Source organism: Myotis davidii, unplaced genomic scaffold (genome assembly GCF_000327345.1).
Source record: "Myotis davidii unplaced genomic scaffold, ASM32734v1 scaffold1115, whole genome shotgun sequence".
Classification (NCBI taxonomy): domain Eukaryota; kingdom Metazoa; phylum Chordata; class Mammalia; order Chiroptera; family Vespertilionidae; genus Myotis; species Myotis davidii.
Window position 1 is genome coordinate 1,301,918 of NW_006287910.1, and position 13,929 is coordinate 1,315,846.

Genomic DNA, 13,929 nt, shown 5'->3' on the forward strand with positions numbered 1-13,929 from the left:
AGGGTTGGGAGTAGCTCTAAATTTATAACTGGGATTGATGTGCGAATAGTCTAAGTCCATGTCCTGTGGACCTCAATCATCCCCACACCCTCATCTTAACGCTTGCTCTACCTGCGTACTATCTGCTCCATTATTTCTTTAACATTTTTCTTTACATCCGCTTACTTCTCTTTCTTTAGATTTATGTTAATAGGAAACTAACTCTATCTTAAGTAAAAAATGAGCTTCCCTTACCATAAGTACATAGCAACTATAACAATAAAATGTTATCAAATTCTAGCAAGGTGTGGGGCCTGAGCTCTACTCTTGGGGCTAAAAGGGAGATTTGCAAGTACCAGAGAGGAGCTGATGACCTAGAAGGTGCCAAACTGCTACTCCCTCTTTGAAAGTCATCTGAAAAATTGAAGGGAGCAGGGAAGGGAACTATGTCTCATGGTGGGATTCTGCATCATCGATAATGACGGGAGCCTGCATTTTAGAATATACTAGGCTCCACCAGCCCTGGGTACCAAACCATGACTCTGACAAAGAATTTTAAGAGTTTAAAGGACAAAAACCACCTTCCCACAGACAAACGCAGAGCACAGCAAGTCACAAAATAGGGCTTGGGAGCCCACAAGACGCGAGAGTGAGTCCCAGCTCCACCAGGAACTCGCTGTGTGTCCTTGGGCAAGTTCCTTCACTTCTCTGTGCCCAGTTTCCTCTGCAAATTGGGATAACAGCAGCCACTTCATAGAGTTGTTGTGATTAAATAATGCATATAAAGCACTTAGTATATTGCTTTGTCCCCTGATATCTTCACTTTAGATACAAGCATTTCCATATAAGCCAATGTTTTTCTAAAACAATTTAAATAGCCCCATCATTCTACTTAATAAGGTCAAACAATAATTTAATAAATCCTCTATCAATCAATATTTTAGTATGTTCCAGTTTTTTTTATTATTCAAATAAAACTGGACATGGTACATTCTAAAGGGGGGCGGATTTAGCAAATGCTTGGCACATAGCAAGTACTGAGTCATTAGTTGCATTTGTCTAAAGCAAAAGATTAGAAGCAAAACTGATTCATGTCCCAAATGAAATGAATTATTCTTGGAGAGCCCAGGTCATTAACCTTGGATTCTGATATGGAACCCTGGCCAAAATCCACAATCACCGTCCATTTATTAACTGACCCATGGAACCTTCTTTTTTCTGGGCCCCAATTTATCTCAAGAGGAACTGCCCCTCCCTATTGCTGCATTTCAGCAACCTTAGCGCTATTCTGGGGCTCCAAAGGGGCGTGGGAAGGAAGGGAAATTTTCCACAATCCTGCCCTGGTGATCCCAAAAGAGAATAACCTTGAACACGGGGGCACATCTAACCCAGTAGGAAAAGTGTTTCTTGAAGCACAGTGTGGAGAAAAGGGTATCTCTTTGAGCTGCCCTATTCTCAAGGGCAAGTGTGTCTCTTGGTCGGTGGTTGATGACATCCTATATAATAAAAGCCTAATATGCAAATCAACCAAACGGTGGAACAACCGGTCACTATGACACGCACTGACCACCAGGGGGCAGACGCTCAACCCAGGAGCTGCCCCCTGGTGGTCAGTGCACTCCCACAGGGGGAGCACTGCTCAGCCAGAAGCCACACTCACAGCTGGCGAGTGCAGCAGTGGTGGTGGTGGTGGGAGCCTCTCCGGCCTCCACTGCAGGCGGTAAGGAGGGAGGGGTCCTGGACTGTGAGAGCCCCGGTCTGTGAGAGGGATATCTGACTGCTGCCTTATATCTGATCTGGCTTTCCAGGAAGAGCCCGAATAAACCCACCACCTCAATTATTCCCTGTCCCATATCCTCTGCCCACATGTTCTTGAGGAAGCCAACTACCTCTCTACTTCCAGGTCCAAGAACAGAACAGAGACCTAAGCTACTCAGAGCTTTCCACAACCCTGGCTACAACGAGTAGCTCAGGTATAACAACATCACCCTAGCAGTGGTCGGCAAACTGCGGCACGGCAAACCGCAGCTCACGAGCCACATGCAGCTCTTTGGTCACTTGAGTGTGGCTCTTCCACAAAATACTGACTTCTGCGCATGGGCCACGAAGTTTCAATCACACTGTACATGCATGCCCACACATGGTATTTTGTGGAAGAGTCACACTCAAGGGGCCAAAGAGCCGCATGTGGCTCGAGAGCCGTGGTTTGCCGACCACAGGTCTAGGGCAACCAATAAGAGTCAATGAGATTCCATTGAGGAACTCAAGCAGAGAATTCACTGTGCTCTTTTCTGTTGGACGTAAACCCAGAGGATGCAAGGGCTGGAGCTGCAGCAGCCATTTTGCTGCTAAGACACTGCAGCCTACCTAAAGTCAAGGTTGTTGAGAGACCAGGTTCTAGAGCAGGGGTGGGCAAACTTTTTGACTCGAGGGCCGCAATGGGTTCTTAAACTGGACCGGAGGGCCGGAACAAAAGCATGGATGGAGTGTTTGTGTGAACTAATAGAAATTCAAAGTAAACATCATTACATAAAAGGGTACGGTCTTTTTTTTTTTTTAGTTTTATTCATTTCAAACGGGCCGGATTTGGCCCGCGGGCCGTAGTTTGCCCACGGCTGTTCTAGAGACAACTTTTGCACCCCTAGAATTAACTATACCTGAAACCAGTGTCCCTGAACTTTTCAGCTCTATGAGTGAATCATTTTCCTTTTTGCTGAAGACAATTTTGGGTCACTTGTAACTGAAAGAGCCCTCGTTTATGCAGCCACTTTTTAAAAACACCAACAAACTACCTACAGTAATATTCATTTTCATTCTCCTGTTTTGTTTAGGGGGAAGGGGCGTTGGGGAATTCAGAGAACAGAAATGTGTCCTGACCGGAGAAGAGCCCCTAGCTGATTCCAGTGGAACCGAGAGCAAGAATCCAGGTCCCCTCGCAGCCCCCGCCTCACGGTGTGAAGACTTACACAGCTGCTCGTCTTCGTTGAAGCCCATGATGCCCATGGCCTCCAAGGTTTCCTGGAACATCTCATCGTCCTGGGCGGCGGGGATGGGCACATAACCATTGGAGAGGAACGTGTAGTTGCTGAAGCCCTCCAAAAGCAGGTCGCCTGGAAGGAGGGGGAGGTGGGGTGTGGTGAGGAAGGCACACAACGACTTTGAACAGCAGACTGGAATCTGGTCTGGACCATCACCGTTTCTGTCCCCTTCCTTCTGCATCATCTCATAGACGGCTTCTCCAGTCACCACTGGCCTCCTACGTTGGGGCAGTTTATGCACTGCCCAGGGTATCCTGAAATTCAGCCTTGGCTCCACCGGCTAAGCCAGGACCCCTGACATGGGGTTGCACTGACCCAGAAGGAGGGACACCTTTATCTCAATTGCCCAAAGGCACCCTGACTTCAGGAACACAGGTGTCTGGAAAGCTAGACCACTCTTTATTCATCCATTTATTAAATTTTATAAAATAAAATCACATATACACATGAATTTTTAAAATCAATTACGACCAAAAGGTTGATCACAAAAATGCCATTCTCTGTCCCACCCCTTCTCCGACTCTCACCTTACCCCACAATAACCGCTTTTATCTCTTTTAGCTGTTTCTTCTGGTAGTTACCATGATCTCTACACATAATAAGCTTACTGTATGTAATGTGATGTTTCTATATCATATATAATAGGCTATTTCTGAATATGTCCAAATTAGAGATTATCTATTGACTTCCTACCATGGTGGATAAAGACTGGCTCTCTTACACTATCCTCCCTCTCCACCAGCTATTTCCAGTTGAATCAGTAGATAAGGTTTCTGTCAGGGGTTGGCAAATCTGGTCTGCTGGTTGTTTTTGTACATAAAGTTTTATTGGAACACAGCCGCTTCTATTCCCGGTCTACTGGCTCTGGCTGCTGTCCTACCACAAAGGCAGAGTTGAGTAGTTGTGACAAAACCGTATGGTCTGCAAAGCCTAAAATATTTACTACCTGGCCCTTTAGCCAAAAACATCTGCCAACTCCTTGCTTCTATGGTTACATCTATTTAACATCGTTTTCTGTAAGGTCATGGTTACATACCTTTGTACCTCAGCCACCACCCCTTTCTCCCCCCAATTTATAACTGCTTATTTTTCTTGCTTTTATAACACCCTCCAAGACATCAAGTGTCCTCTTCCAGATCAACCTTTAATTAGGCTGGGAAGGGAAGTCAGTGAGATACTTTTATTTTAAAACAGAGGTCTTTCATGGGTCAAGTCACTTGGAAGCTACTTGATCAACTCAAGGTCAAATTGACCCAAGACACCAGTTAACTCAAGCCCTTGGATTAACTGAAATGCCTGATTAAAGTCACAAGGAATTTGGGTCTTTGCCAAGACCTCATTATCCAGACTATGGATACATTTAAAATAATTTATTTTCTCTAAACACCTAACCTCTTGCAAGATCTACCATCAAGAATACACATGGTTCCTGGAATCTTAGCTGCTAGCCTCATCCTTACCTAATTTCGGGAAGACCAGCAACAGAGCACAAAACTAGGACCCAAGTTACCAAACAACCAAACTGTTGACTTTGGTGCTAAAGAGAAGAAAGGATGTAAACATTTCTCCCTGGGCCACCCCATAGTGTCCACACTGTAAATATTAATTTACCTATTTGTGGGTGTATAGCATCCATTCAGCATGCCCCCTTTAATCCAAAATTCCTCCAGACCATCAAGCATCAAGAAGTAACAATGGCCCTAACCGGTTTGGCTCAGTGGATAGAGCATCGGCCTGCAGACTCAAGGGTCCCGGGTTCGATTCCAGTCAAGGGCATGTACCTTGGTTGGGGGAACATCCCCAGTGGGGAGTGTGCAGGAGGCAGCTGATCGGTGTTTCTCATCGATATTTCTAACTCTCTATCCCTCTCCCTTCCTCTCTGTAAAAAATCAATAAAATATATTTAAAAAAAGAAACAATGAATACTGCCCCCTCTAGTGGTGGCATATTGCAATACACCGAATTTTTAACCTAAATAACTAAAGGGGGGCACAAAAACAATGGGAAGTAAAGTTTGTATTGTTTTCCTAAGTTTTAGTCTTAAACTTATCACTAGAATGTAGACTGTATCATGTACCTATATTTATTCGTATGTTCCTTTTTCAACGAGGCGATTTATATATTCTTTTAAGAATTAGTAGAAAACTACAGGTCGAGAATGTATCACTTCCCAATGGCAGAAAGCACAAACTTTTTATGGAAAACAATATTTTCCCTAGTCAATAAAGTTTTACGGGAATACAGCTGTGCCCACTGGTTTATGTGTTGCCCTTGGCTGCTTTTCCATTGTGTACAATGGCAGAACCCAGTAGCTGTGACAGAAACCACGTGGCCTGCTAAAAAGCCTCAACGATTTACTATTTAGTCCTTTTCAGAAAGTTTGTGAAACCCTGTGCCCTACAAAGACCACTTCAAAAGTCACTTTTAAAACATACGTAATGAAAAGTGCTTAGTCCCACCTCCCCTCCAAATTCCTTAAAACATTGTATCTTATATACTTGCAAGTTTTATCAACTGACAAATACAGCCATTGTCTCTCTCCCTTCCTGGAAGGCATAGATTGTGTCTAATTGAACTCGATGTCTCCAGGTCTAATTGGACTTAATGATCTAATGCCTAATTGGACTCGATGTCTACGTCACATAGTAGGTGCTCAGTAAATGAGAACACCTGAACAAAAGCCACACTCCCTCTCTGAAAGGAGATGACGAACAATGCATCTGCCACCCACAGATACAGTTCTTTCCCTGGAAGGATCTCAGGCTGTTTTAATAGCTGATCAACGGACCCCGGATGATGGTGACGGGAAGGGCTGAAACCTCCCCACTCGCATCCTTGCCAGTCACTTACTTTTCATCTTCTCCTTGGCTCCAGCGATCATATAGTAAAAGATGTGGAACGTCCTCTCGTCCTTGGCTTGGCGAATCGCCCGCGACTTTTCTAGCAGATCTGGTTTGGGAGGAGTTAAGAATTCTGGGGATACCATGGGTGTGCTCTTTGCAGGAACCCAACCTTCTTCCCCAGTCCCTGTTGCATGAGGTGCTGGAGGGAAAACCTCCAGGACCAGGGAAAGGCGGCCCAGAGGGTTCTGAAGAGCCATACTGACGGGTCGAGTCAAGCCACCCACCCTGACTCACCCGGGGCTAACCTTCTGGTTCTGGCTCAGGGATGCAAAATGAGACCACTGGGTGCAGCCACAGTCCCCAGCCCAGAGAGAAGTGAGGGGAACAGAGGGAAAAGGAATAGCATAAAAGACAGGAGTCCAAAGACCCCAACAACCATCACCAACTCCCCTTCTTTAGATGCTACAGAGTAAAAATAATTACCCTCTCTATGCTTTAGTAATCTCTGTTCTGTTTTACACACATTGTCTCATTTAAGCTTCACAAACCCTCCTAGGAAGTAAGTATGAATAATATTTGCATTTTCCACATAAAGAAACTGCAGCGCCAGGAGGAACATCTCCCAGGAGAGGGCACAGCTAGGTGGGAGCCAAAACACCAAGCCAAGGGGCTGGGCTTCACAGAGTGGGTGCCAGCCCTGGCAGGTTTGAGTGACCGTGACCCAGAGAACTGGCCTTGGAAGAGAGACTGCAAACCCTGCCAGTTAGTCTAAGAGGAGCTGTCCTGCTATGGCTGGGGTGGGGTTCCGGGTGGGGGTGGGCAGCTGGGCGTGGAGACCATTGAGGATGGTGGGGAAGGGCAGATGGGTGGCTGGGCTGTTGTACCAGATGGAATAAAGAGATTATAAATAGCCTCTAGTTGGGCTCTAAGCAAAGGTTAACTAACCATAACCACAGCCACACGAATCAGAGGCTCACTTCGGGCCAAGCACCATGTGAAGGTCCCTGCACATCATTTCATTCAACCACAATTCAAGTACAGCGCCACAGGTAGGTGCCGCCATCATTCCCACTTTACAGGTGGCAAAACTGAGGCTTGGAGAGTTAAGAGACTCGCCCAAGCCCTGCAGCTCATATGGCAGAGCTGAGACCTGGACCCAGACCCATGCCATTCCAAAGCCTACCCTGTTATCCTGGGCACCGAATACAACCACAACACTCCCCTGGGTCCTGTCAGTGCCCAACAAACGGTCCACAAGCAGCCATGAAAAGGTAATACCCGTGAGCCCGCGCGGCGCCTGTAATGCTGCTACGCTGATCAGTTACTAAACCCCAGAGGTGGTCCCCAAGTCCAGAAACTTCTAACTGGGCTCCGCTTCACCATCCAGATTCTCCAGAGACGCTCTGTGCGGCCTGTGCAGCATGACCGTTCCCCTGGGAAAGCTCGATTGCGGCCCGTTTCCTGTCTGTGGGCTGGAGCTGGTCACAGAGCAGCTCTCTAAGAACAGGGGGCCTGGGATTGGCCTTGGACCGTGGCTTGATAAGGATGGAGCGAAGTTCACACACTAGCCATGACTCAGCCAGCCCTTACCCTATCCCTGGCTTGGTTCCGAGAGCTTCGCGTAAGTTAATTCACTTTATTCTTCCCACACCTCTAGGGATTGGTATACTATTTCCATCCCCACTTCACTGGTGCAGCACAGAGAAGTTGAATAACTGGCCCAAGGTCACTCAGCTTGGGAGAGGCCAACCCAGAGTCAAATGCCGGCGATTTGGGGTTCAAATCCTGGACGGCCACACCACAGTGCCTGCAATTAAGGGAGAAGGCTCCCCGGGTCTGAGGGTTTTGAGGGACGGAACCCACGAGCCTGGGGATGGAGGGGCAGCTCTGGTGCCTTTCTGGGCCCCCCTCAGGCGCTGCAGGAGGTTGGTTGGGCGGGGCTCCCACAGGGCCCAGGCTCAGCAAAGGATACACGTCTCAATGTTGGCTCCCACGATGTAACCGGTGACGTCGAAGTTGATGCGGATGAATTTGCCCTGCCGAACGGGAAAGCACAGGAAATGGTCAGTTCCCCGGCCTCAGCCCCTTACCCATTCTTGCAGGCAAGTGGGCAGGGAGATGGCAGGGAGCATTCGAAGGGCTGGGGGGGGAGGGACCCCACAGCCTCAGAGTCTCAGAACGAACTAGTTGGAAGGAACCACCATCTCTGAGCTGGGATGACCCAGGGCCTACGGAGCTACAGAACTTATAAAACACTTTCACAGGTCAGTTTCACTCGGCTCTAGCCATGACCTTCAGCCCGTCACAGCTACCCCCATTTGAAAGGTGGGAGAACTGAGGCCGAGAGAGCCACTCAATGTCCTAGTGCTCCTAAGGGGTAGAGCCATCAGGAGGAGGCATGTTTTGCCACTTTCAATGGCTGGAGGCCTCTCTCCCCGCTGCCCACCCAGAAACGTGCTGGGTCCTCCACAGGGAGTCAGGCTCAAGTTCATCCAGTTGCAAAACAACCTCCTCTGTGGGGTGGGTGAGCATGGACAGGGACTCCAGCAGCCGCCTATCCCAGCAGGCCTGCATCGGAGGCTGTTTGGGCAGGTCTGGCCCTGCCCCCCGGCCCTGGGGCTCATCAACTGTCTTAACCTGGAGAACTTGCCCAACCCACCTACCTCTGCCTCAGCTGAGGCCCCAAACCACCCCTCCGCCCCAGGCCTTTACCTACTTTCCAAAAGCTGACAAAAGATCGCATCCTTTCCACCCACCCCGCTGCACATGGTGGGAGGTATTCACCGGGGTGGACACAGCCCCCTAGGTTTGCTCAGGTCTTGGCCAAACCCTCACTCTCCCCATCAGGAGGTAGGACAGTAGAACGACTGGGCGGACCAAAGTCATGGCAGCTGGCACAGAGAACCTGCTGGTCCTGGGGCCACCGCCCCCCCTCCCTCCCTCCCTTCCAGGAAAGCATGCGCACTGGTGAGCGGAGCACACGTTCGGCATTAACTTTGGATTTGCCCTCACTTATGTCTAGAAACTAACTCTACGCTGGTTTGCGACACACAAATGCAGTGCTTCTCAGTGGAGGCAGCACATCTGCCATGAGGACTGTGGACATCTGGGGGCGTGGCTGATGGGGGTGTCACAGGATGGTGGGGGCCACTCCTTTTAGCAGACGGGGGCCAAGGCTGCTGAGCATCCTGCAACAACCGGGAGAATCCCAGCAGCCAGCGCTGTCCACGTCCCCTGTGACTTTCCAACGGGACATCTGACATTCACGGAAGTGAAAAGCCTGTTTGTAATTAGCTGACCTGGAACCTGACCTTGTTTCAGATAAACACATAGGCATGTTAAATGTTGTTTGGGGAGAAGCATGTCACCGCCATGCGACCTTCTAGAGCAAACTGTTCGTTGGTTCAGAGCTTTCCCAAGCGTATTTCGGAAAATCCCGTCCCAGGCATCAGTCCGTCCCCGGACCACCTCCCCCGGTGGGCCTGCATTTGCTGCCTCCGGGCCCCAGGATCCTGGAGGTAAATGCAGGTGTGTGACTGCCCCACTGTGTCTGCTGAGGTCAGTGGTTCTCAACCTTCTGGCCCTTTAAATACAGTTCCTCATGTTGTGGCCCAACCATAAAATTATTTTCGTTGCTACTTCCTAACTGTAATGTTGCTACTGTTATGAATCGTAATGTAAATATCTGATATGCAGGATGGTCTTAGGCGACCCCTGTGAAAGGGTCGTTCCACCGCCAAAGGCGTCGCGACCCACAGGTTGAGAACTGCTGGCTTAGCTCCTCTGGCCTGAGCACGGACAGGCTGACATGCACAGTTATGAATTGTTTTACTTCTCCTTATAGTAAAGGCACCATGCTGATTTGCTTTCGTCTGATGTGGTAGGACGTTATCTGCAACTCTAATTTTGGGAAAGGAAAGGGGACATTGCAGAGTTATTTATTATAAAAAGTGGGTCTTGAGGCTGACAGGGCTGGGGACCGCCGTGTGAGTGTAGAGGACACAGGGGTGCTGGGCAGAGCAGCTCCAGGGGACAGAGCAGAGGTTTCCACCAAGAGGTTTTCACAGGGTCCCCTCCCAGGCGCGTGACAGCTCAGAGGGGCCCCTGGAAATCAGCAGAGGCCCCCAGTCATGTGACATCCCAATCAGCACACCCCCAGATTTCCAGAATCCTCAATTTTTCCTCAGAATCCCCACTCGAACGTATCTTTCTGATTCTCCTATGGAAGCCACGCTTTAGTTTGTGCAACAACATTTTTCTAGGTGTCATCAAACACCCACTTTCAGGGTTCTCCTGTCCCCTTTGCGCTCAGGTGGAAAGGAGATGCCTTTGAAGCCCGGGGAAGTGTGTGCGGGAAGGTGGCGCCTCCTGCCTTGTTAACTATTGGCTGCCCAACTAGACCACAAGCTTCATGAGGGCTGTAACCACACCTGAATTGTTCACCATGATCCTGTGAGCCTAGCTCAGTACCTGCTATACAGTAGGTGCTTAACAAAAATGAACTGAGCAAATAAAAAAAAACCCAACATTTAACAATGGTATGCATAAAAATACCTACCAGAATGATTGTATGCAGTAGGTGCTTAATAAATGTTTATGAAGCATGTATGTGCCTGGTACCTAGTAGGTACTCAATTCATGTTTTGCCCCATAAATGAACGAGTATTGAATATAAGTGTCCAGCACATACTAGGTGCTCATAAATATTTATAGAACCAGTTATGAATGTCAAGTGCCTAGCAGGGTGCCTCATACACAAAAGATTCCCAATGAATATTTGTTGAATGAATACTGGATGAAGGAAGGAGTGGCAGGAGCCCTGGAGGGTTGTAAGGTCACGACAGAACTGAAAACACAGAGCAAAATGTGGCCTATGCCTCTATACCTTCCACCCCAGCCTCCCCTGCAAACACATACTTGGCTTTCTCGGGCAAGAGATGGCAACACAGGACCCGATCCTTTTCCCGAAACCCACACGGCTTTGCTACTTACGAATCGCGAGGAGTTGTCGTTCTTCACTGTTTTGGCGTTGCCAAAAGCCTCCAGAATCGGGTTAGCTTGCAGAAGCTGCTTTTCCAGCTCTCCCTAAAATTCATTCATATCTAGTTACTGGAGAGAGAGACCCAGGCACTGATAGCTCTACCCTAGATGGATGTTGTCCCCAAACTCAGCTCTTACCCCACAGGTCCTCTCCCTCCTGTCTCCTACCCCGTCTGAGAGCCCAACACTCATGTCCACATTTACTTGAGGGTTTCGGAAGCGACGACTGGCTGAGCTGGTAGCTGGGCCCTGTTCCCTAGGAGGCCACTTTTTCCTAGTGGCGGGCTCATGCCTGCAGCATCCAAGCCAATCAGAACTTCGCACCACACAACAGCGGGGATGTCATGTACATCACAGTGCAGGGCGCCCCATGGAGGTGAGCAGCCTGCTCCACTGCCCACGGCACTGCTGCTGCTGTTTATGCTTAACAAGCAGCCATCTTCACGCTAAACCACTCCTGATGGTTTTAGTGCGGTTTTTTGGTAAGTTGCAATGTCTCCTTTTGTGGGACGCGTTTCCGGAAGGCCCCCGGGGAAGATACATAAGGAATGTGCAAAACCCACCGGAACGCTTCTAACCGACCGCAGAACAAAGCTTCAAAGCGGGTTCCTGAGCTCCATTCAGCAGGTTAAATGCAGCGGAGGCTGGACCAGCCCACCGGCCCCCCGAGGGGCTCTGTGCACAAGGCAGTCACGTGGTTAACCATGGCAGCAAAGGGCCAGGGAGGTAAGTGATGCGGGGAAGCGAGGAGCTGCTCCTTGCCTAGCCCCAAACCGTGGCGGCGGCAGCCTGGCCCGGAGGCCTCCCTGTCCAAGCTCTTGTCCAGGTCTCGCTGGGAGTGGTGGGTGCTGAGGGTTCTCTCCTGGTTCCGTCTGCTGATGTCCCTGTCCCCCAACCACTCTTTTTTTTTCAGGGCAGCAGGGCTGGGCTAAGAAGAAGCCGGGGAAGTTCTAAAGGGGGAAAGGGAGGGAGTGCCAGCTTTCTGCTGCTCCTCTGCACACCAGGGCAGCTGTCCCTAAAGGGACACGACAGGAAGCTGCTGTTTGTGTGTGTTTATCCATATGCCTCCTCCTCTGCAGCCCCCAAAGGAGGTGAAACCACGGGGTCATCTCTGTGAAACCCCAGCCATAGTGGGACGAGTGTCCCGGAATCGGGGCTTGTGGAAATTTATGATGAGAGCGATGAGCTTTCCTTGGCTGGTGGGGAGGTCTACAGGGATCACTTCGTCCACATAAACTTGGGATCCCTACACCCACACAAAAGTCCTTTTCTAGAATGGCAAGTCCAGCTGGTGGGCCCAAAAGGTCCTTCTCAGGAGAGCCCTCGACATGGGGATCTGGTCCAAACCGCTCATTTTACGGAGGAGACTATGGCCCAGAGACGGTAAGCATCTTGGTTAAGGTCACGCGGGAGCAGATCCCAACTAGAATCCTGACTCTCCTGATCCATCCGTGACACTGCGGCCCAGGGTCTAACTGAGATGGATTGAGTGTGATCCCCTGCAGGTCTCTTCCAGGCTGAACCCCACATGCCAGCCCCCCACAAGCTCTGCGTTAGACATGAGTTTACACACGCAGAGGTCCGAGCAAGACCCGGTTATATGTCGCATAGCTGGGGCCTTACCCTGCCACCAAAGCTAGTGCATCGCAACCGCTAAGACCCCCGTCTTGGGAGCCTTAGTTCAAGCAACCAGCATGCAAGGAGAGAGACACACTGCACACGCATGCACGAAGACACACCAGTGCCAGGGGGCAGGGCTCGGGGAGAAATGTAGGATGATGGCAGGGAGGAGGCATGCCATAGCGGTGCCATTACTGACTGTCAGTCAAGCCAGGGAAGCTTCAGGGCCAGACAATCCTAAAGCCTTCAACCAGACGGGATCGATATCTCTAGGGCGGTCCAGGCTGGGGGACTGGTGGTGGGCACGTTGGTGGGGAGTGGGGTGGGGAGGGTTCATTCTGAACCGGGGAAACCCATTACGTGTTGGAGGATGACTCTGGGGATGCCAGTGGGAGTCCTGCGGGTGGCCACTGTACCCCCACACCCCGCGCTGGCATCGGACACCCACAGGACAGTATTTGGGTGTGTTTGTTGGTTTGGGTGGTGAACCTCGGGGGCCTAGCCCATTCTACCATCAGCTACGGGGCTCAGTGGGTGCAACAGGACCATGCAGATCTAAATACACTCCGTGCCTCCCGTACACACCAGGAAAACACTCCCAGTTACTCACGTAGGCAAGAGATGGGCCTTGCTGCAGTTGAACAATACAGTATAAAACAAACGTCAGTGTTATTTCAGTCGCACGTACATCAGGGCTGGAGACATCTGCTTTCAGTCCCCCCAGCGGCCGGCACTCCCCAAGATAACCAGGACTGCAGCAGCTCTTCTGCGATTCTGTTTCTTTCTCTCAGGTTTGCTCACTCCCATGTCTAACATCTTATTGACCCAAACATTTCAAAGGTTTTGGTAACTACAGCAGCTGTGGTGGGATCTTTGAGACTGTATCGGATGAGAGACTGTCTGGGCTATGTTTACATGTGCTGAGAAAGAAGGGCCTGGCACCCAGCAGGCACTGGATAAAGATCCATTGTTATTATTAAAAGAACTAGAGGCCCAGTGCATGAAAATCCGTGTATTGGGGGGCAGGATCCCTCAGCCCGGCCTGCACCCTCTTGCAGTCCAGGAGCCCTCAGGGGATGTCCACATGCCAGCTTAGGCCCGCTCCCCATGGGGAGCGGGCCTAAGTTGGCAGTCGGACATCCTTAGCACTGCCATGGAGGCAGGAGAGGCTCCCACCACCACCACCGCTGCACTCGCATGTGTCCATTTTTTCCCCCCGCCCAAGACAGTCCCCTAGCCTCCCCCATCAGGATTATTCTTTCTTATTTGTACTGTTCTAGGGGAGACAAAGGCAGTGGAAGCAGCAGTTAACTGGCCTGCAAACCTTGCAGCTCTCTCTCACTACACGGCATGCCAAGGATGGCTCAGGGCCTTGGGCATTCTGTGTTTGTTTGCAGGAGGCAGGTGCC

The 13,929-nt window shown here is 50.1% G+C and overlaps 1 protein-coding gene across 1 annotated transcript in view; it reads right to left on the reverse strand.

The window, feature by feature from the left end:
- The window catches only part of MYH11 (myosin, heavy chain 11, smooth muscle), a 140,497-nt gene that overhangs the window by 43,777 nt on the left and 82,791 nt on the right, over positions 1 to 13,929 (reverse strand). The window contains exons 6-10 of the mRNA XM_015561293.1: positions 13,131 to 13,151; positions 10,853 to 10,945; positions 7,833 to 7,896; positions 5,868 to 5,966; positions 2,946 to 3,089 (exon numbers count right to left, since the gene is read on the reverse strand). Coding sequence (XP_015416779.1) covers positions 2,946 to 3,089; positions 5,868 to 5,966; positions 7,833 to 7,896; positions 10,853 to 10,945; positions 13,131 to 13,151 — 421 coding nt within the window. The remainder of the gene's footprint in view (positions 1 to 2,945; positions 3,090 to 5,867; positions 5,967 to 7,832; positions 7,897 to 10,852; positions 10,946 to 13,130; positions 13,152 to 13,929) is intronic.